The 21,005-nt window shown below is 36.1% G+C and overlaps 1 protein-coding gene across 1 annotated transcript; it reads right to left on the bottom strand.

Moving 5' to 3' along the window:
* Positions 1-2,006: 2,006 nt before the first annotated feature.
* LOC136798117 (uncharacterized) lies at positions 2,007-20,506 on the bottom strand. Its single transcript, XM_067054703.1, has 19 exons — positions 19,164-20,506; positions 18,660-18,831; positions 15,972-16,178; positions 14,825-14,950; positions 13,357-13,641; positions 12,819-13,081; positions 11,778-12,000; positions 10,547-10,685; positions 9,667-9,761; positions 9,095-9,331; positions 8,605-8,787; positions 7,874-8,153; positions 6,982-7,329; positions 6,245-6,492; positions 5,674-5,902; positions 5,203-5,392; positions 3,985-4,669; positions 2,935-3,170; positions 2,007-2,643 (listed from the first exon to the last, which is right to left on the bottom strand). The coding sequence occupies exons 1-19, from the start codon at positions 20,379-20,381 to the stop codon at positions 2,512-2,514; spliced, it is 5,496 nt and encodes a 1,831-aa protein (XP_066910804.1). The 5' UTR covers positions 20,382-20,506; the 3' UTR covers positions 2,007-2,511.
* Between the last annotated feature and the right edge of the window lie 499 nt (positions 20,507-21,005).

Genomic DNA, 21,005 nt, shown 5'->3' with positions numbered 1-21,005 from the left:
AAGTGTCCCTATGCCCCAAAAAACTTTTGAAAAATGCAAAAAGCACCCCCAGATATTCACCCAAGGAACAAGTGTGCAAAATTTCAGCCAAATCGAACAATTTTTGAAGTCTCCATGCTGCCCCAAAATTTTAGCCTCGTTTTGGCGAAAAACTCGTCCCCAGGCCTTAAAAATCAAAATTTTTGAAAAATGAAAAAAGCACCCCCAGATATTCACCCAAGGAACATGTGTGCAAAATTTCAGCCAAATCGAACAATTTTTGAAGTCTCCAGGCTGCCCCAAAGTTTTAGCCTCGTTTTGGCGAAAACTCGTCCCCAAGCCCAACTTGTCTTGCTAAGAATTCGCCAGAGTTAAATTCTAATTCGTCAGCCGTTCAAAAACAAAGCAAAATACCTGGATGACAAGGGATTGGTTTGTAAAAAAACTTTCACGAGTCTGAAATAAAGGGGGTAGCTTTTGCGTATAACGTAGCGTCATACGACGATGAATTTTGGAATTTCCGTAGATATTTAGTAGTTTACGGAGAAGTGGAGATTAGGTAAAATAGGTGTCGGATACGTACGAATGATAAAGGTTCCTTTTATCCAGTAAGGGTTACAAAAACAAGCCTTAACTATGAAAAGTTCTTATAACGAAGAAATCAAAAAAAATTCCTAAAAATCATGAAAATTACGACATATTTGTTGAAAATTGATCATAATTCTAAGAGTCGGTTTTAAGTTTTTGATTCAAACATACCCGTCATTACGCAGTACCACCCCATGGCGTACATCCTGGCTCAATGTGGTTTGTGAGGGAAAAAAATTAAAATTTTTCTCTGAAGAAACATGTTTCATTACAAAAATTGTTTATAAAAATATATTTACAAGAAATTGAAACTGAAAAAATAAATGAATCTTTGAATACGAACGTAGAAAAATACTTTAGAAATTCTTCAAAAAACTATGAAACATCAACATCAAACGGGGGTAATGGAAATACAAATAGAAAATAATGGAAAACGTTAGCCTTTCATTTAAATTAATCCTTTCGGAAAATCATTGAAAGAAATTAGGCGAAGAAGAGGCTAATTTAATTCTGGCGAAAAAGTCCTCAATTCGGGAAAAAAATTCCCCATAAAAATAATTCACTAATAAAGTACTATTCGATATCTACAGGGCTAGAAATGGGCTCTACGCGATACTCGGAAAAAAAGCCTGATGGAAATGAATTATTAAATTTTCAAAAATAGCTCCATCGAGAGACTACCAAATCTACTAAAAATAAAAAACTACCAAAAGACCACCAAATTTCATCCCCGCTAAAATTTATCCACTTAAGGTAATTGTTGTGATCTGTTGATTTTGCGAACATACCTTAGACTAGAGGGTATTCTAAATGTAATCGTCAGCCGTGCAAAATTACTCGAATCTGATTGGTTTAGAGGAGTGCAATTAATCGTTAATTGCACTATTACCACTTTTTGCACTCTTCGGCGGGGGGACACTTTTGTCCCCTTATTCTTTTCTCTCCCAAGTCCTGTGTCAGAGACTTTTTTTTACTATATAATAAAAAACAAAGACATTTTTTTTCTTCAATATAAAAAAGAACAAAGAAATTTTACGTTACAATAGCTTCTTTTAATTGAAAACAAAAAATTCGAATGTCAAAAGTTTTCCCTTTTTCTGAAAAAACTATGATTTACTAATGATTATTTGCTGACGATTACCTCGGAATCGTATGTTTTGTCGTGCAATTAACGGTTAATCACTCGTAACAAAGGAGAAAATACCGTAATTTGCACTCGTCCTTCGGACTCGTGCAAATTACTATTTTCTCCTTTGTTACTCGTGATTAATCGTTAATTGCACTCCAAACCATACGATTACTAGTACTTATTCAATCATTAACTGAACTGAACACGAAAATATATATAGAAACGTTTTATATCATAAAAAAATATTATAGAAAAAAATTTAACTTAATTTTTAAAAAAATACTTCGTTTTAAACTAATTCATTTTTTTTGAATATTTACAACCACTTTAAATTTCTACTCAGACACGGTATAGCTTCAAGGCATCGAAATTTCAAGTCTTCTAAACTTTACAGTTGGGATAACCAAATTCCTTTGATTTGTAATGCATGAATTTTGATCCCAATTGACTACAGACTGAGCTAAGTACACGTTTTTTTTAAGAAACTAGTCTTACCAAGCAGCCTCAATGTTTCTTAAGAAATCGGCCTTTTGAGCCTTAAATGTTTCTTACATGTTTCTAAACTTTTTGACATAATCAGCCACATGGAAGGCTGGATTGGAAGGTTCTTAAAAAAAAAAGAAATTGAAAAATGTTATTTTCTCATTCTCAGCCTCAGCATGTTTCTTAGATGTTTCTTAGTTTTTAGGCATTCTGAACCTCATGTTTCTTAAAAGTGTGTTTCTTAAAAAAACCGTGTAACAGATTTCAATCAATTTATCATATTGAAGCTCAATAGAGAGTGGAAATGGTCCCTTCCGTTTATCAGATCAACATCACATTAGAGTGCCACTAGAGAAACCACTGTCTTTATCGTATGGGAATTGATTTCGTGGATGAAAATGACGTCGGTTTGTGCGATAAGTGAAATACATATCATCTGGATCTGTCTCTGAATCACTCGGCACCTGTGAAAATTTGTAAATAAAAATGAAATAAATTCTCCATTTCCTCAGATAAACCATCCCTCCAGAATCTAAATAAAACATCTTTTTAATAAATGCCGCCCCAAAAAATCGCCGTAGAAAATAGCAACGAGTTTCCCGTTTTCCAAATTATACTAGTCAAACATTGTACTATAGTCAAATCATTTGCCTTATGGCTGATGAAAATTCATCGGCAAAGAAATTTTGCTTCGTTAAGTTCCAAAAAAGACACTTTCTACCGACGAATAACTTACTGACGAATAAGATATTTACCTCATAAAGTGGGTTATAATAATCTTCCTCGATATCATCATCAAGCCCCATGGCTGCTATGACGTCATAATAAGGATTCTGGAAGGCTAAAAGATGACTTTGTGGGCCGTTCAAACAGGGCCGTAGTTCCACACTGTCTTTAGAGGACCGTTTGATCTTTTGGAAGGGACTGGGTTGAGGAATCTTCTTTGTGCAACGAACAGCTCCAATGATGATGACGATGATGAACAAGAAAGCTAGAAGACGGAGAAATAGAAAAAAATTAAGGATTATACAATATACACCTTTTCGACCGTAGCCGCTAATTGCCGCGCGGGCATTTTTTGTCCGTTTTACTACCCTAAAACCATAGAGACCACCTATTTTTTGGTTGCTATTCGGACTGATTTTGCAAAAAAAGCTAAAAAATTATTAATTCTGTGACACGTTTTTCACGTAGTGCAAAACTTAATGTTTTGCCCTTAGAAATAAAGTCTTTTTTATATTGACAAAAAATTTCGAGAATTTTTTGTTTGCAGCAAACAACTTTCCAACAGAAAATTTTTTCAAATTATAAAAATTTTCAGATTTTTTCAGAAAAGTCATCCAAAAAATTAAAAGAACTACAAAAAATAGCTAAAATTTGCTAATTTAGTATTTATTTTTCAACATTTAACACATAGATACCACCCATTTTAGTATTTAGCTACCCTGGGTAGTAAATTTTTTTTTTGATTTTTCGTCACACCACCACCGTAGTAAACGTCACTATGTCTGAGATTTCACTACTGATCCCCCCCCCTGATTCGCCTCACCAGTTTAAAAAAAAGATTCGATCTTGCCTGAATGTATATATGGGTCGATCTAAAATGTCCTCGGGAAAAAAAGGACATGAAAAAATTGAGGTTCCTAACGTACCCTAAAAGTAATGATAAGTTACTTGCCTTAAGCATAACTTCCAGGTTAACAAGACATCGGATTCTCAAGGCATGTTCATGATAAACGTACATCAATCATGTTCACGAACATTATATTGAGGAAAAAGAAGAAAAGGGAAAAAAAGAATCTTACCTCCTATGCCAATCAGAATGAACTTCAAATGACTATTGTACCACGGCGCACTGGTTTGCTTCTCAAAAGTCTGACCAGTATAATAAGCATAAGTCACTGTATTATCAATATTCGCTTTTCCCATGTAGACAAAGAAGTCACGTAGAAATTCACTGCTCAAAGCTGTGGTACCATTTTGTACAACAATGGTTACCAAGGAAACCGGTTCGCTCTCCTCCGTATAGACTTCTTTGATTTCAATCACGCGAACAATGAATGAACCCAACTCTCTACTTGACGTTCGACAGCGTCTCGTTTCTGTGATGTTTTGATCTGGATATTTTCTCATATCCTCCTTGTAGTTATAATAACATTGACCGAAAAGAACTTCCAAATTTTCACGGAAATAATACTTTCGTGATGAGAGTGTCGCTTTGTCGATTTTAAACATCACGTTTAATGTGTGATCATCCAACGTGTAACAAGTACCGTCCACATTGTGACAAATCTCACCTGAAGCACAATTACATTTTTCCAAACAGGCACGGCCGAAGTGGTCGCGCGGGCAATCGTTGTCACATTTTGTACCTGTGAAACCAGCAGCGCATGTGCAGTTCCCGTCTCGTTTGTCACATGTACCGTCGGCATGACGACATGGATAACAGACTTGGTTGCAACCTTCACCCCACATGTTGTAGGGGCATTCCTAAAAAGAAATTTTAAAATGAGTGAACAATTATTTGCTGAAAAGATGACGCAAAGTTCGACTTTCAAAATGTGAAAAAATCACCCGTGGGCTGGGTGGTACGGGAATGAATCATAACAGAAAGTGTCGATTACGTATTATTAGATTGGTACATTTAATGCGAAAAAAGCGCCTTGTCTGAGTCCATTATCACTGGCATTTACTGAAGATGTAAAGATGTATACTTCAAAAGGATATAAAGTTTACAAGTAGACGGGTGAAACGTTTCTGAGCTGAATAAATTGACGACTTCGAGAAAGTTTGCAACAAGATAAAATCGAATGCCATGCACTGAATAGACGCTAATTAAATAAACAATTTAAAAGAACATGGCGCTCAATCCTTTGCCATACATAAAAACAAATTAGGAGCTATCCCGCAGTCTAAATTTTCGAAAACGGCTAAAGAATGCTAAAACTAAAACTCTTTCAAACCAATAAGTGAAAATAGTAAGCATTTTAAGTAACATTGGTTCTTATAAAAAAAGAACAAACCTCTGTACAAAATTCTCCGACGAAACCAGGTTTGCAAAAGCAAGTTCCTTTGATTTTACCACATTCAATACTATTGTTGACATCACACTTGCATTTGTTGAGACATTTGTGACCGTAGAAACCAGGTGAACATTTTTTCTCGCAGTGCTCACCGTAGAAACCGTCCAAACATGTACAAGCACCTGAAACGCTAGATAGAAAAAACAAAAAAAAATAGGTACATTTAGGTATCCTAGAAACCTAAGCTTAATCGATTCAAGCCATAGGATTAATATGGTGGCAAACCGTAAATGTAAAACTATTTTAAAGCACCGCTAATGTTATAACGGCTCCATGGAATTGCATAGGGATTTGTTCCTTGTTTTGATGATAATGTCAAACAAAGAAAATCACGGTTATTCTCCTTAAAAATACACAAAACTCCGTTCTTTTTCCGGAAAAAGCAAATCAAAAGTTAGATTCTCTTCTTACCTATCACAGTGTGCGTTGTTTTTACACAAACAACTTTGCATGCAAGCTTCACCAAACAAACCCTGAGGGCATTCCTGTGCGCAATATTGACCTTGAAAACCGGGTTGGCAATCACAAAAACCATCCAAATGGTCGCAATTTGCACCGTTCACACATAAACATTTCTCACGGCAATTTCGACCCCATCTGTTTCGTGAACATTTTTCAGTGCAATGTGTACCAGTGTACCCTAAATATGAAAAAGGGAAAAGATTTAGAATAACTTTTTAGGCCTGTGGGAGGATTAGGAACCGGGGTTAACGTAGGACCGGCGTAAAAAATTGAATTGAATAAATTGAATTTATCATGTTCTTATTTTGTAGTATTTTGAGGGATTATAGGCTGTCTGCCCTTTTTCATCCACGTTGAGGCGTAAAATTTAGCCATTTCAGCCATTCCTGTTTTTCGAATGTTTCCGTATAAAAGATTACATCATGAATATCATAAATTCAATCAATGTACCGATAAGGTGGTAAAAAATTGCCAAATAAAAGTCCGAGTTTGGAGTTTGAGCAAAATATCAAAATTCTACCTTGTTTACATATACAAGTACCATCACTATGGGAACAGCCATCAGAATGAGCCTTACTACAGAAACATTTCTCTGTGCATCCATCCCCATATGTACCAACATCACATTTCGATTCACATTGTGCGCCCTGGAATCCTCTAATGCAGGTGCAGTCGCCCGTCACAGCGTCACAATCGGCACCATTTTTACATAAACATTGATTTTTGCAATCGACACCCCATGTAGTACCGTCACAAGGATGCTCACAGCTTAAAAAAATCGTCAAAATAGTAAATAATGAATTTGAACGGATTTGTAAGAAAAATTTATAAAGCAAACCAAGGTTAAGATCGGCAAATTACTCGACTTGTTATCCATTTTCTATCAATAAAGGATTTTAAAGTGAGATGAATATATTGGTAATTTAGAGCAACAAGGCAAGTGTTTTTATGATATAGACTAGGAAAAAAGCTCCCAACCGAAGGAGAATTTGTGAATGAGTATTGCTGTTAAAGCAATTTTACAGCCGGTGCTGTAAAAATTTTCTAGGGAAGAGTAACTCTAGGGAGTCTTCATTTTTAGTTTAGTTTCAGGTAGGGAGTTATTATTTAGGGGGTTAAATTTTTCGGAGACACCGGTAGAGTTAGCGGTCAGTTTCTTTTTAACTCTCTCAGGGCAAATTTTTCTTTCGACTAACGCCATTACTGGCTGTAAGCTCTGCTCATATTATTATTTAATTCTCCCTAACAATAACTTACTTCTCTCCTCTGAAACCCGGTTTACAAATACATTGTCCTTTCTGTGGATCACACATATTGGTGTTCTGTTGCATACACGTACACTTCGACGTACAATCCTCGCCGTACCAGAACGGATCGCACGGGTGTTCACAGTTGTTACCACGGTAACCGGCTACGCATATCATATGTCCGTTTACAGGGTTACACTTCTTGCGGACTTCGGTCGGTTTGAAGCCGCACATGTATATACAGCCTTGTCCGTAAGATCCCTGAGGACATGGTGTATCACATTTGTTGCCATACCAACCTTTGGCGCATGCGCATGTACCGTTGAAGCGATCACAAACACCATTTTCACAGGAACATCTGAAATGAAGCAACGGTACCAATTTATTTGTTATTCCAGAGTTAGGTCTCCCAAAACTAGCACAATCTATGCTTTGATATTATCTCTTTTGTTTTTTCATTTGTTTTATTACAAATTTGTGAAAAAGGTTCTTGGTAAAAAGCAAAGTTTACGCAACAAATATGCCCAAATTCTTAATATTTCGTTGAATTTTGAGACAAGAACTTTACTGAGATGGAAATCCGCCTGAGTGATATTCAAATGTTAAAATGGTGCAATTGAAGCATGCACAGTGTAGACCGTATATAGCTTCAAAAATGCTGACAATCCCTAAAATATTCGTCTAAATCACAGACCTCTACAAAACCGCTGGAGCACGAATCCGTTAGTGGATGCCAGTAGCCTACCAAAATGCAGATTTGGATTTAACTATAGTTATTTTGGTCTTCAGTTTTGTTCTAGCCGAAAAATCTTTGATGGGTTGTCTCGAGTACTTCATATTTTACAAAATGAAGAGGTTTTTAATTTCAAACAACACATAACACTCTAGTTATTCAAACTTACTTATGCTTGCAATCTTCGCCATAGAAACCATCTTCACATTGTTTCTCACACTTGTTACTATAGAAACCAGCTGCACATGCGCAGTGGCCGTTAACCGGGTTACACTTCATGTAAGAATCACACGAACATTTTTCAACACATCCAACACCATAAAGACCATTAGGACAAGGTTCATTGCAGTATTGACCCATGAGGCCAGCTTTGCAATTACAAACCCCAGTTTTGGAGTCGCAGAACCCGACACAACTACACTTATAAAGACAGTTACGACCGTAGTAACCTGAAAAAGGAAGGAAATAAAATTACAAAGAATCAGTTCAACACTTGCTCAGAAAATAATTTTTTCTCTTAAAGAATGGAAACCTGGGGATGAGCACATATCATTGTAAACACACATCTCAGTGCAAAAAGGGGAGATGCCAGTTACAGTGTCAGTAAAAATTTCATTTTAATAGTACTATAATACAGTTGAATCTCTACAACTCAAACATGCATGGGAACCACAAATCTGTTCGAGTTAAAAAAACTTCGAGTTATGGAGTAAGGTTTATAAGATATTGTTAATTGAAGGGACGAGAAAGCTTGTTCGAGTTAAGAAAACGTTTGTGTTATAGAGGTTCGAGTTAAAAGAGACTCCACTGTATTACTATAGTTTAAAGAGATAATGATTACTGACCCCCCCCCTGGTACAAAAAAAATTTCTATAGTTTCATCTAACTTCAAATACTAACCTGTCGGACATTTCTTTTCGCAGAACTTTCCAGTCAGTCCAGCCGGACAATCACACTTGAACTCAGTCCCTTTCTGCATGACACATTTGCCACCGTTTATACATGGGTTATTTTCGCATCCAGTGAAACGGCAATCATTTCCATGGTAACCAGTCTTGCATCCGCAAACACTGCTATTCGTTGCTAATGAGAGGAGAAGAAAACTGTTTGATCTAAATATACCTTAAAGGCAATATCCTTCGCAGAGAATAATCAAAATAATCTGTAATTGAATCTCTGTCCCTTGAATATCGAAATATAGAGAGAGAAAGTTAACTGTAATCCATATATCGTTCACTGTACACAGTATCTGAAATCGAAAGTGAAAGTAATTGACAACCTAGAAAGCCCTTAGACGACGTTCACAAGCTACGGTTCCGTTTTGCTCAGAAACAAAATGAAGCCATTCTATTGGTTAAATGTAATTTCTACGTCACTACTATAATGTTACCTTTGTCAGGGACACATTGTTTGGTGTCACTTCCGCAATTCCCATTGCCCGTGCAAGTGGCTTCCTTCGATTTGGTGACCAATTGGGGACAAAGTCCTTCCGAGATGTAATGTCCGTACAACTCTATAGCCATGCAACCGGAGAACTGGTAATGAGTTGGGTACATTCGAACAGCACGTGCGACCAAGGTGTAAAAGAAATTATGATAAATCACTTTTTGATACGTGGCCGCTTTCACTGAAATATAAAAACGGTACAATTGCAATTAAAATTAGTGACAAAAGGTTCTTAATAGAGTTATTTTTTTCGACTCTGATCTTAGATTTCGAAGTCAAAAGCGGCTTTAATTTCTTAAATTAGCGTGAGCCCTGTCTCATTGATCCCATTTTTCAAAAGAAAATTTGAATGATGAATTTTCCCAGCTTCGAGCTATGCTTAACATTTTGATTATTTTATTGAGCAGATTTGAGCTTCAGTATGTTTATAAATGATATGCTTATATAAAGTGTTTGTAGTACATACAAATGTCCTCAACCAAATTCGGTTTTCAAGATATTAAATAACTAGCTTACATCCAACATTCTTGAAAGTGAATTGTTTTTCATCAGTGGTGTCATTTCTATACCATTGGAAATTCTTTGTGTCTAATGAATACTTCACTTGAAATCTAAAATATCGGACGATTTAGGGTTTACCCAGATTGATTAAGTCAGCGAGTTCAAACAGCCTTGTCTAAAGCACGACATCTAGCCCTTCGGGCTTTATAAATCTGTATTTCAAACAGCGTTGTCTATATGCCTGGGTTGTCAAATCTCATAAAGATGTGGGTTAGAAAATTAAACATGATTTTTTTTCGACGGTGAATAAAATACAGTAGAGTCTCTGTAACTCGAATGTCTTCTTAACTCGAACAAGTCTTTTCGTCCCTTCAATTTTAAGAATGCCTTATTTAAACCTTACTCTATAACTCGATCAAATTTATGTTCCCCGTGCGTGTTCGAGTTATGGAGATTCCACTGTATTCATAATGGCGCCATACGATCACAATAAAAGTCCTTAGAGTAAAAAGAATGAGGGATCTAACGGTACCTAAACGGATGTTCAAATGACGTTAAAGCTTTAATCCGATATTAAGATAGATTTCTTAAGGCCGGTCTCCACTTGCGCGCGCTTTGATCGCACTTTTTCGAGCAAAGCTTCCACGCTATTGGTCAAAAGAAAAATGAAGCAACTCCATCGGCGCGATCTGACGTAACGGTTGAAAAAAGTTGAAAAGTGTTCAACTTTTTTTTAGAGCGCGCGCTACATATTAACGACGTAATCTTTTTCCCAAGCAAAAAGGGTTGAAGCCAAAAGCACGCAAATGGAGACTGGCCTTTAATATGATTAAAAAATGACCTTTTTTAAGAGAAAAGCTTGTATCAAAATATTAATTAAAATGAACCATCTTACTCGTCAGTCCAGCATTTGACATCTTTGTTGTTAATACCATGTCCCCCTTGGATGGCTAACCGATTGATCATAGCGATGTTTGGTAAACTGATTTGTAAATAGAATTTGCCAACTGACATATCCGTCGGCATCCAGGCAGCTAGAAATGCAATACATAAGAGATGATAGATTTAACATATCGTAAAAAAAGACTAAACTTTCGTATTCCCGGGAAAAGCTTTCCGGAACCTTTCTACTATTTTCATCGGGCATGCCGGCAAAATATGGTTACCTTACGCGTACAAAAAGACTGGACAGCAGCCTGTGACATTGGGACTGGCCAACTTGTTGGAGTCAAAAATCGAAGTTAGTCTTTTTACCTACCCGTAGTCTTGAGTCTTTTTCCCTTGCAAAGCGGCCATTAGAAAGTATCCCCGGGAATGAGAAAGTTTGGCCGTACTCGATTGAATTTGTTATGTGCTATTTTTTGTCAATACTCGATGGCGATATTTTTAGGGCATAAAATGTTCTGGATTTGCTGGATACTTTATGTTTCATTTCGTTTTTAATAATTTAAGCTTAATAATTGCAGATACTCGATTGGCCAAGAGTTATTGACGAAAAATTCTAGAAAACAAACCTAACAATCTAAATTTAGTCAAAATAATATACATAGAATCGATTATAATTAAGACTTGAACAAGGACCTAAACTACAAAAATTGCTAATAATATTAAGAAATCTGTTTAAATCGGTATAAGTGCTTACCTATTCTCACCTCTCTGAGTTCTTGCTTATAACTTGAAACCTTTGTAACTGCCTTACTTCTAGATGTTTTCTTTCTCAAAATACTGTGCAAAATGCCTAAGAAATCAATGTGCAGTGCATTAAAACTTGAAAAGAAGAGAATAAAAAGGTGTAGATATGAATGCATTATACGAAGGCCAGGGCATATCCCTCAACTACAAGATAAAAGTCGATCTAGTTTTAGGGACTTTTAAGCCATTTTAACCTTACGTTAAAGTCACCACAGTGTTGTTTTAATAATAATTAGTTTAAACTATTCTTTAATTCGAAGACAGTTTTATTCCCTGACGATCGCATCTAACCCTGGAAGGGCAAAGTCATAGGCTTCTGCTCAACCTCTAGCGAAAAGAGTTTCTTATAAGGAAGTATATCTAAAGAGGTCTGCGATCTAGACAAGCAAAGTCAGTAATACTTATTTCATTGTCATATTCCAAGTCTAACCTACCTGGCGAGTTCAGCCTAGCAAACAACATATAATCGAGCAACGTCAAATCATAACCACTCAAATACAATGCACTGAATCCGTTATCAGGGATGAGCCGGTTTTGCAAACCCAGGGTTCCCCATACGTCAATGTCCTTGGGTACGACCATCATGTTTTTGTATCGGAATCCAGCTTCTTTTTGCTTTAATATGATCGGATAATCACCGGCTGAAAGCTTGTAATACTGCAACGTAAAGTAAGTATGAATCTGTAAGGTAAATTTATTCTGAAGCATTCGAAAAGCTCAACTAAATTGGCGCTATTTTATCAATCCAATGCAAGGGTTTCTTACATTTTGCACAAGAACGAGAAAATAATTTTCCTTGAATTTTCGTTATTTGTCTCCTCGAAAGCTTAAGTGTTCATAGGTGTATTTAAATACGTCCTCTAGATTTTGCAGATAAATCATTCTAAAAAACAAATTTAAACCAGAATTTATTTCCTCTGATATGTTAGTGTTTAACTTCTTTCTGTGATTCCCTCAATTTAAATACGGTAAAGGTCTTCTGTAGATCTCTTTTTTCACAATCTCAAAATCAAAACGTGTATTAAAATCAAGAGTGACCAATTTTGTATGATAAAAAACCTTCAAAAATATTATATTTGAAGATAGAAAGTATTAGAAAAATTAGAAAGGAAAACAAAACTCCTTTTTACCTTAAGTTTACTAGTTTCGGGGAGCAGCAAAAATCATAAGATGTATTTTGGCGATTGACAGTGACTAAAGTTCACAAAATTCGCCTAAATTGTTTTCTTTTGCACCAATTCTCCTCTAATTTTAAGTATCAGAGTATCAAAGGTAGCAAAAATATCAATGTTAACTTAAAAGGGGGCGTAGTAGGGAGTCATTTTTATATATATATACCTTATCAGGGGAAAAAATGTCAGGGGAAAGTGACGAAAATTTTGAGGAGTGACGAAATTCTCCCCCGACGAAAAAAAAACCCGACTAAATAAAACTCTGACATTTCTTTCCCCGATAAGGTAATTATTTTCACTTACCCTGCTTATGGGTGACCACATCGACGTGACCAGATTAAAGAAAGTAGCTGTCGTGTATGTATCGTCATCAAAAACTATTGTCACGTCGTTCGAATTAAACGACGTACAAAAGTTCTCAAACCACACCATGTAGAGTCCCGTACGTGGAATACGTACGCGATACGTAGCGATCTCGTCCCCTTCCTTGCCGTCAGCTACGATATAACGTCCGATATCTTCACCTTTTGAATTGATGGTTGTTTTGTTGACCTTCCATGCAGGACCTAAGGTTGATTATATTAACATGACACGTCAATTTTGCTGACCGACTTTTAGAAATGTCAAAGCAAAATACAATACAATATCTTCAAGATCGAAAGCGAAAAAATTCTGGGTCCTAATCTCACATGGATTGCTAAGCTGTTTAACATGGAAGTATAAAGAGCTCTCGAAGAAATGGATCAAAATATATTGAACAACAGATATCAAATATCTGAAATACTTTGTCTTGTTAAAGGAAAATTGCTCGTGTAAATGATTAGAGACCACTATTGTTTACCTTTATGATAAGGACGAAAGGCATTGACGAAACATCCAGCTGACGGTTTCTCTTGTTCTTGACATTGTGTTGTGGTTAATTTGAAAGAATCCGGACGTTCACATTCCATCCGGATATCCGCAATACTGACCGGATTACATTGGTCGGGACATCCGTTCATGTGAGCTTCTAGCCTGTGTACGAATTTGATTTGGATGATAGGCTTGGTGAGTTCAACACCGAAATTAATGAATCCTTTGCGCCATAAACCCTTCATTGGAACCGAGTCCTTGAATCGCCATACGTCTAGAGGATAAAATAAAGAGGTGTTAGGCTAGCCTGTATAATCCCGAACGAGATTTTGCCTCTCTCTTTAGTATCAAATTTCTTTTTCGCGAATGAAGAGTTTGGTGCAGGTTGACTTCAAAATCTTTCGAATTCCTGTCGGCCTTCTTTCTGCTTTTTCTATCATACCGGGTGGTCCAAAAAAAACTTCCATAAGTTTCAATTTTTGACGTAGAGCGCTCTAATTGTGTTATCGACTTCAAATTTCGTATGGCTAAACTTCAACTTAAATCGAGGTACTCCTGAAAATCTCATTGTCAGAAACTAATATTTTGTAAAGTTATGTGGTTTTCTAAAAAAGAGGTCAAAATTGACTTGTTCAAAACTGACGTCAATTAGAATTCTTTCTTGATCGTGAACTTGATGGTTCGTACAAATCATTAAAAAACATCGATAAGTTATAAGACTATTTCTTTGCAACAGATTCTTCCACGGTTTCACAATCAATATTGATGTCTAACTATAAAATAATTTGATACAACCACCTTTCTGTTCATTGACAGTTCTCTTTTAGAGCCTTTCTGATTATCTCGCGATTTGAACCGACTTTCTTCCATACCGTACGTATCTTTCTTTTCAACTCATTCTCATCTTTAAAAGGGTTGTTCAATCGACCTTTGTACCACCCGGTACATACTCACGTAAATAAACTTTTCCAGACGCCAATAATAGGCCGGACTTGCTGACTCAGACAGAAATCCATGTAAAAACGTAAGAAGCATTTTATCGTCGATTTGAAGCTTAATTATTATATACCTGTTCACCTTTTTCAGCCACAATAATTATCTATGTTGCTCATGACCGTGTAATATCGCATCAGTTATTGCATGTGTTCCAAGTTATTATTACACGCTGCAAATGTAATGTTTCGCGTCCTTGAAGATTTAATAAATCGCAATAGACCTTATCGATTCATTGTGGGATTGTAATCCAACAGTGCCAGACAATTTGTGGGATTGTTTCGAGTGCATTTCAATAGAAATCTCTTAGGAATTCTTCGAGGGAATTATATTGTAATACACTCGAAAAAATCCCACAATGCATCGCTTTTTTAAAAAAATCAAAAACTCCGATAATGTCTATATCTAATGAAACGCCAAGCAATATCTGTTTGTTATCAAATATACACGGAATATTTACTTACAATCGTGCCATTTACCATCGTTGGTTTTTGCACTGACATAAATGTAACCAAAATAAGACATGGCGTTATAGTGGAACTGCAACACGCAATTTTCTCCATGATTGATAACTGGGCTTGTTAATGTGGCTAGAAAACAAAGAACATCAAAATCAAAAGCTAAGCTCGAAATATTAAAAATCAACAGCAATAATTACACATCTTTTTATACTTATGTTACTAACTTATATTCTTAAGAACAAACTATATAAGAACATAAGGCTTCAACGGCCAAAATGTTAAGAACAAGTTAAGAACATTTTAAGACTTTACGGACTCTAAGAACAACGAATTTTATATGAAAATGGACAAAAAACTCGAAAAATGGCGAAAATAAGGACATGTTAAGAACATTTTTAAAACTAAAAAAGTTAAGAACGTCCTAACAAGGCTTCAAAAATTTGGATGTTCTTATAAAAAAAAGTGTATCCTAAACAAAAAGGTTTAAATTTGATTATACCGATTCAATTCTTGATCTAAATATAGAAGCCGTGAATAGCGGTCATAATATTAAAGTAATATTTAAATGAATTTATGCAATATCGTCGCTATTTGAGAGATTAGTAGTAACACTCACCGCCTACAAATTCTGTTCACTTAACAATTCGAAATAAGACGCATTCCTGACTGGCTCGACTATTCTTGGAACAAGTTCAACTAGATTTGTTACTTCCAACTTAGATCTGTTATTTCCCTTGAGAGAAAAATTAGATTAGTTTTCAAGATAAGACTATCCGTGAAAGGTTAAAACCATAATAAATGGGCTTTTCCAGGAATGGTCCGAGTCCCCCCTGTTGAGGATATCGGATATCCAGGGGGTAACCATCTCATCTCGTGAGATCCAAACTGCTGTTCGTCTCTTGCTTCCAGGAGAGTTGGAAGTGTCTTTTCAAGTAAAAAATACGATATCCAGGGGTAAGCATCTTTTTAAGAGAGGATATCCAGGGGGTCTTTACTGATAAAGTAGGATATCCATGAGGTTCGAAACTTCGAAAAATCATTATCCTCAACAGTAGGGGTAAATTTATTTTCTGAAAAAGCCCGATTTATTTTGATTGAGATAATTTTTTATTCAAATAAGAAAATCACAACTGAAATAAAAACCCCTCACCTTTTCCGTACTCGAATTTCGAAAAAGTACTGTTCGCGTATACGAAATACGACCCAGCTGGATAACCTTCAAACGGGATTTCCGGGTATTTGGAGTTGCCTTTCTTCCCCTTGGTTCGTATCCAATCAAAACCACTTCTGGTGAAACCACAGAAATCTTTGGCAAAGTTACATCTCATCACTTCCTGGAGTCCTTTACCACTGCATTCTAAAACGAGAGATCACTAGAAATTTAAAATGTCCACATATCAGCAAAATATTCCTTAAAGGTTTTTTTTTTAAATAAGAGTGATATTGTTTGCTTACTCATCAACTTTAACTCAAAAGCTTTTTCATATTGCATTGACACGGGTGTGGAGCAAGATTGGTCATAAAGAGGAAAAGAAAAACATTTTTTGTTTATATCAGCATAATGTAACAATAGGCAGACACTGTCCAGATATGAAATATGTGTCTGATATGAAATGGGAACACTTATGTAAAAATAAAACCTTTAATAATGATTGTATTGAAGATGATTGGTTTCTCTTTATATAGGATGGCAGTCCTGCATTGAACAATTATGGAGTTGTTTTCTTATTAGAACCATCTACGCGATGGTTTATACTAACCTGGAAGCTTGCGAGATATTAACCTGGACTGACACATACTTTTTGGATCAAGTGTCGTAATCCAGCGTGAACCACGAGAAAACAAGGCCAGCAGACTCTCACCTTAGCCAGAGTTTATTGTGGAATCGATAACTAGAAAGTACCTACTCACTCAGAAACAAGAGCTCTCTCAGAATCAAAAACCTTAAAAAATAATACCGGGTGGTTCAAAAAAATATGTCAAAACTCTTTTTAAAATTGTGGCAAAAATTTGACCGCTAGAGCCAGGAAAATTTGTATATTTATAATTTGGGCATCTTGGGACTCTCAAATAAAACAAGCTAGATGCTGAATGGACCTACCTGATGATGAAAGTTAGATAGCAATGCGAGGAGAAAAAAATCAGTCAGAAAATATATCGTTTAGCGAAAATGCATAACGCAATAAATTCATCATTGATTGTTGATGGGGGGAGAGGGAAGGGTTGTAGGGAAGGGTTGTAGGGAAAAATTAATAGAAAGCTCTGGTCGCAAAAATCAGTTTTATTGACAATTGAATCATGCTTGATGGTGAGCATTGTTATCAATAATGTTTTTGTGTGAAGAACATAGAAATACAAGGAAAACATATAATGAAAATCTGCAAAGACGGCGATTTCCGGCATTTTCAACCGGAAAAAATTTTTTCTCAAAAATCGAACTCGGCCATGTTTTGAGCATTGCAAATACGCATCTTTCTGCAAAAAATCAGAAAAAGCTAAAGATGAAAATTCGAGAAAATGTAAAAAAAAACGGTTTTCCGGCATATTTCTGGCATTTTCGGCCGGGAAAAAATATTTTTCGAAAATCGGGCTCCTTCACATTTTAGGTATTGTCATTTTGCATCAGTGTGCAAAATTTCATGAAAAAATATAAAGTACAGCTCGAGAAATTCAAGAAATACCGTTTTTTCCGGCGAAAATAGGCTGTTCCGGCGATTTTTAGAAAGTTCCGGCTTCAAAATCACTTTTATTGACAATTAAACCATGCTTGATGGTGGGCATTGCTATCAATAATGTTTTTGTGTGAAAAAACAACGAAATATAAGGAAAAAGTCCGATGAAAATCTGCAAAAACGGCGATTTCCGGGATATTTCCGGCATTTTCAGCCGGAATAGAATTTTTCTCAAAAATCGGACTAGGCCATGTTTTAGACATTGTTAATACGCATCTTTGTGCAAAAAATCAGAAAAAACTAATGATGAAATCTCGAGAAAATGCCAAAAAACCGGTTTTTCCGGCATATTTCCGGCATTTTCGGCCGGAAAAGTACGTTAATTGAAAATCAGGCTCTGTCATATTTTAGGTATTGCCATTTTGCATCAGTGTGCAAAATTTCATGAAAAAATATAAAGTACAGCTCGAGAAATTCAAGAAATACCGTTTTTCCGGCGAAAATAGGCTGTTCCGGCGATTTTTGGAAAGTTCCGGCTTCAAAAATCACTTTTATTGACAATTAAACCATGCTTGATGGTGGGCATTGCTACAAATAATGTTTTTGTGTGAAAAAACAACGAAATATAAGGAAAAAGTCCAATGAAAATCTGCAAAAACGGCGATTTCCGGGATATTTCCGGCATTTTCAGCCGGAATAGAATTTTTCTCAAAAATCGGACTAATCTATGTTTTAGGCATTGCTAATACGCATCTTTGTGCAAAAAATCAGAAAAAACTAATGATGAAATCTCGAGAAAATGCCAAAAAACCGGTTTTTCCGGCATATTTCCGGCATTTTCGGCCGGAAATGATTTTTTTTCGAAAATCGGGCTCCGTCACATTTTGGGCATTACCATTTTGCATCTTTGTGCCAAAAATTAGGAAAAACTAATGAGCCAATTCCGAGAAAAGCTAGTAACGAACGGACGAACGAACGAACGGACGAACAGAGGTTAATTTATAGGACCTACAGCCCACCGGGGTAGGTCCAAAAATGGGTTTGAAAAAAGAAAATCAGAGAAAACGGCAGGTATTTTTGGCAAGATAATGATGAAAAATTGAGGTCAAAAAGACAAATTTTGATCCGACATGAAATATAAATTAGCAAATAAAATTATATAATACCTTTCACGTTGCGAGTTTTCCGCCCTTCGCCACACGGGTTTGAACATTGGTTCCACAGTGACATGACTTGCGTGATCTCCGTTTCACTACCACGTCGGCACGTCCGTTGCGCGTCTACGACCTCATCATCGAGTGGACATATGTCTGCGTATACCAATACTCGTAGTTCAACCTTAAGAAATAAATGGATTTCAAATTACACAAGATTGAGCAAGAATATTTGACTCTAAGTAAAAGATTACTCAGAATGTATTAATTTAGTTAAGCAAGGATCAAGTTAGGCGACTTTTAATCAAATTACATAATCATAGTCACTGCTATGGCGGTTAGTTCACTTGATAAAAGTTAAGTAAAGCTAAAAATAGTACTTAACTTTAGGAGCTAATTTTCAGAATTGACATTATCCTATATGGCGATTTCACCCTACGGTTACTGTTACCAAATGAACGTTCAAAGAGTATTTTCTTTTAGCAATAATAAGAATTGCCCAAAAAACACACTGACCTCTTCAGAATATTCTTCAATATCACGATGGTCATCTTTGATATTTTTATTCTTAACCCATCCATCTCCAACGTAGATAGCATAGGCTTGAGTCGATTTGGAACTAGAAGTCGGTAACCAGATACGTATACTGTCTTTGTTATAGGCGTAAATTACGCCACCGTATTTATTCGAGCTGAAAGGTGTTGATTGAACTGATGCAGTACCTTCGAAGATCAATGTAGGTTCATTTTCGTATGGTTTTCGATACTGTACTTTAACAAGGGATGGATATTTTCGTAAATTATGTTTAATCTCTATGAAGGAATCCGAATGTTGGTTAGCTTTGTATGCAGTCCATTCAGACTGGAAAGCTGGAAGTGGAAATGAACTGACCCACATTCGAATGTGTACAGTACAATTATGAGCAAACATTAAATCAGATTCTTTCCCATCACCCCAGCGTTTCCCGACGGCGATACATCCTCCATTTTTCTTGCTCGGTCCCCATAGAATGATTTCTTTATGATTATAACCAAAAATCAATCCACCGTATTTCCTTGATTTGTCACCGAGTGTTTTGGTGGAGACTTGTGACGATCCAGTGGCATGAAAATGATAATCCTGTCCGGCAGCTTTATTAGCGGACGCAACACGGACACTAATTAGTTCCGGCACCATTTCTAACGGGTTTCCATAGCGACGTGAAGATGATTTACCGGTCGTGTAAATAGGGACATGCATTTCAAAAGAGGGCGTTGGTCCATCATACCAAACTTCTACAACAACATTAACATTGGAAAGTGTTGAACTTTGTGAGTGAGTATTCCCACCCCATCCTTCACCAATGAATATAACTCGTCCTCGATTGTCACCACCGTACGGACTCGGCATCCAAAGACGTACGTTTTTATCATTATACGCAAACAAAATGCCGCCGTACGCTTCCGTATCTTGTCCGTCATTCTGGCAGGATCCGGTGCCGTCAAAACGGTATCCCCGATTATCACCTTCTGTAGTGGAATAAGCGTAAACATTTACATGAAAAGGTATTCGACCACATTTATGTGGAATCTCATAAAATGACTCTGAACTTGTTACCGGGACATGTCTGGATTCATCGGGCGGAGGGAAATCCCCTAATCGTCCACCTGTTAATATGTATGAGCATGCGCAAAAGTTTGTTGTTAGTTGTATGAGGATGATCAGTAGTTGATTAGTTGATATTTTTATCGTCATGTTTCATGTTGGTAAGTTTGTTGCTGTGTGAGAATTATTGAGTTTTCAGTGGTTAGAAGTGTCTTTTTTTTTGTCTTTTTTTTGTTAGTATTTTGGGTTTTTTGGTAATGAGTATGTATTAGTCTAAAAGAAAGATTAAAAAACATAAATATTGTTACTTCATTATTAGAATGAGAAATGTTTTTGTGGTGTTAAGAAAGAAAAATTTCAAAATCAGTTAGTATAGATTCCACTTCCATAAATTATAAAATAAATATCTTCAACTTTACTAGGTTGTTACAGCTTTTTTTGTAAGGTAATACATACAATACTTGTAATTTTTTAATAAAAAACTCCACCTCATATTTCAAAATATCCTTCCATTAGTCTGGCTGGACGTAAAAAAATGTTGGTTTGCCGTCAGCCAACCGACTCTTCTCTAAACTTGCCGACCTACTCTGCAAATCTAACTATCTGACTGAAGATTTTAATAAAAATGGTTTGTGGAACGCATCGTCTCCAAATAGAAATAAAACACAGTTTGATCTTTTTGACATTACAAAACCTTAAACCAAAGTATTACACCATATACCATAAGAATTGGAAATCAAAAGTAAAATTCTCAGCTTCATAGAGTGATTTCAT

The sequence above is a fragment of the Clytia hemisphaerica genome, unplaced genomic scaffold (genome assembly GCF_902728285.1).
Source record: "Clytia hemisphaerica strain Z4C2 unplaced genomic scaffold, Clytia hemisphaerica genome assembly, whole genome shotgun sequence".
NCBI classification, from domain to species: domain Eukaryota; kingdom Metazoa; phylum Cnidaria; class Hydrozoa; order Leptothecata; family Clytiidae; genus Clytia; species Clytia hemisphaerica.
Note: the sequence above shows the minus strand (reverse complement) of the source record. Positions and strands in the feature narration are given on the sequence as shown.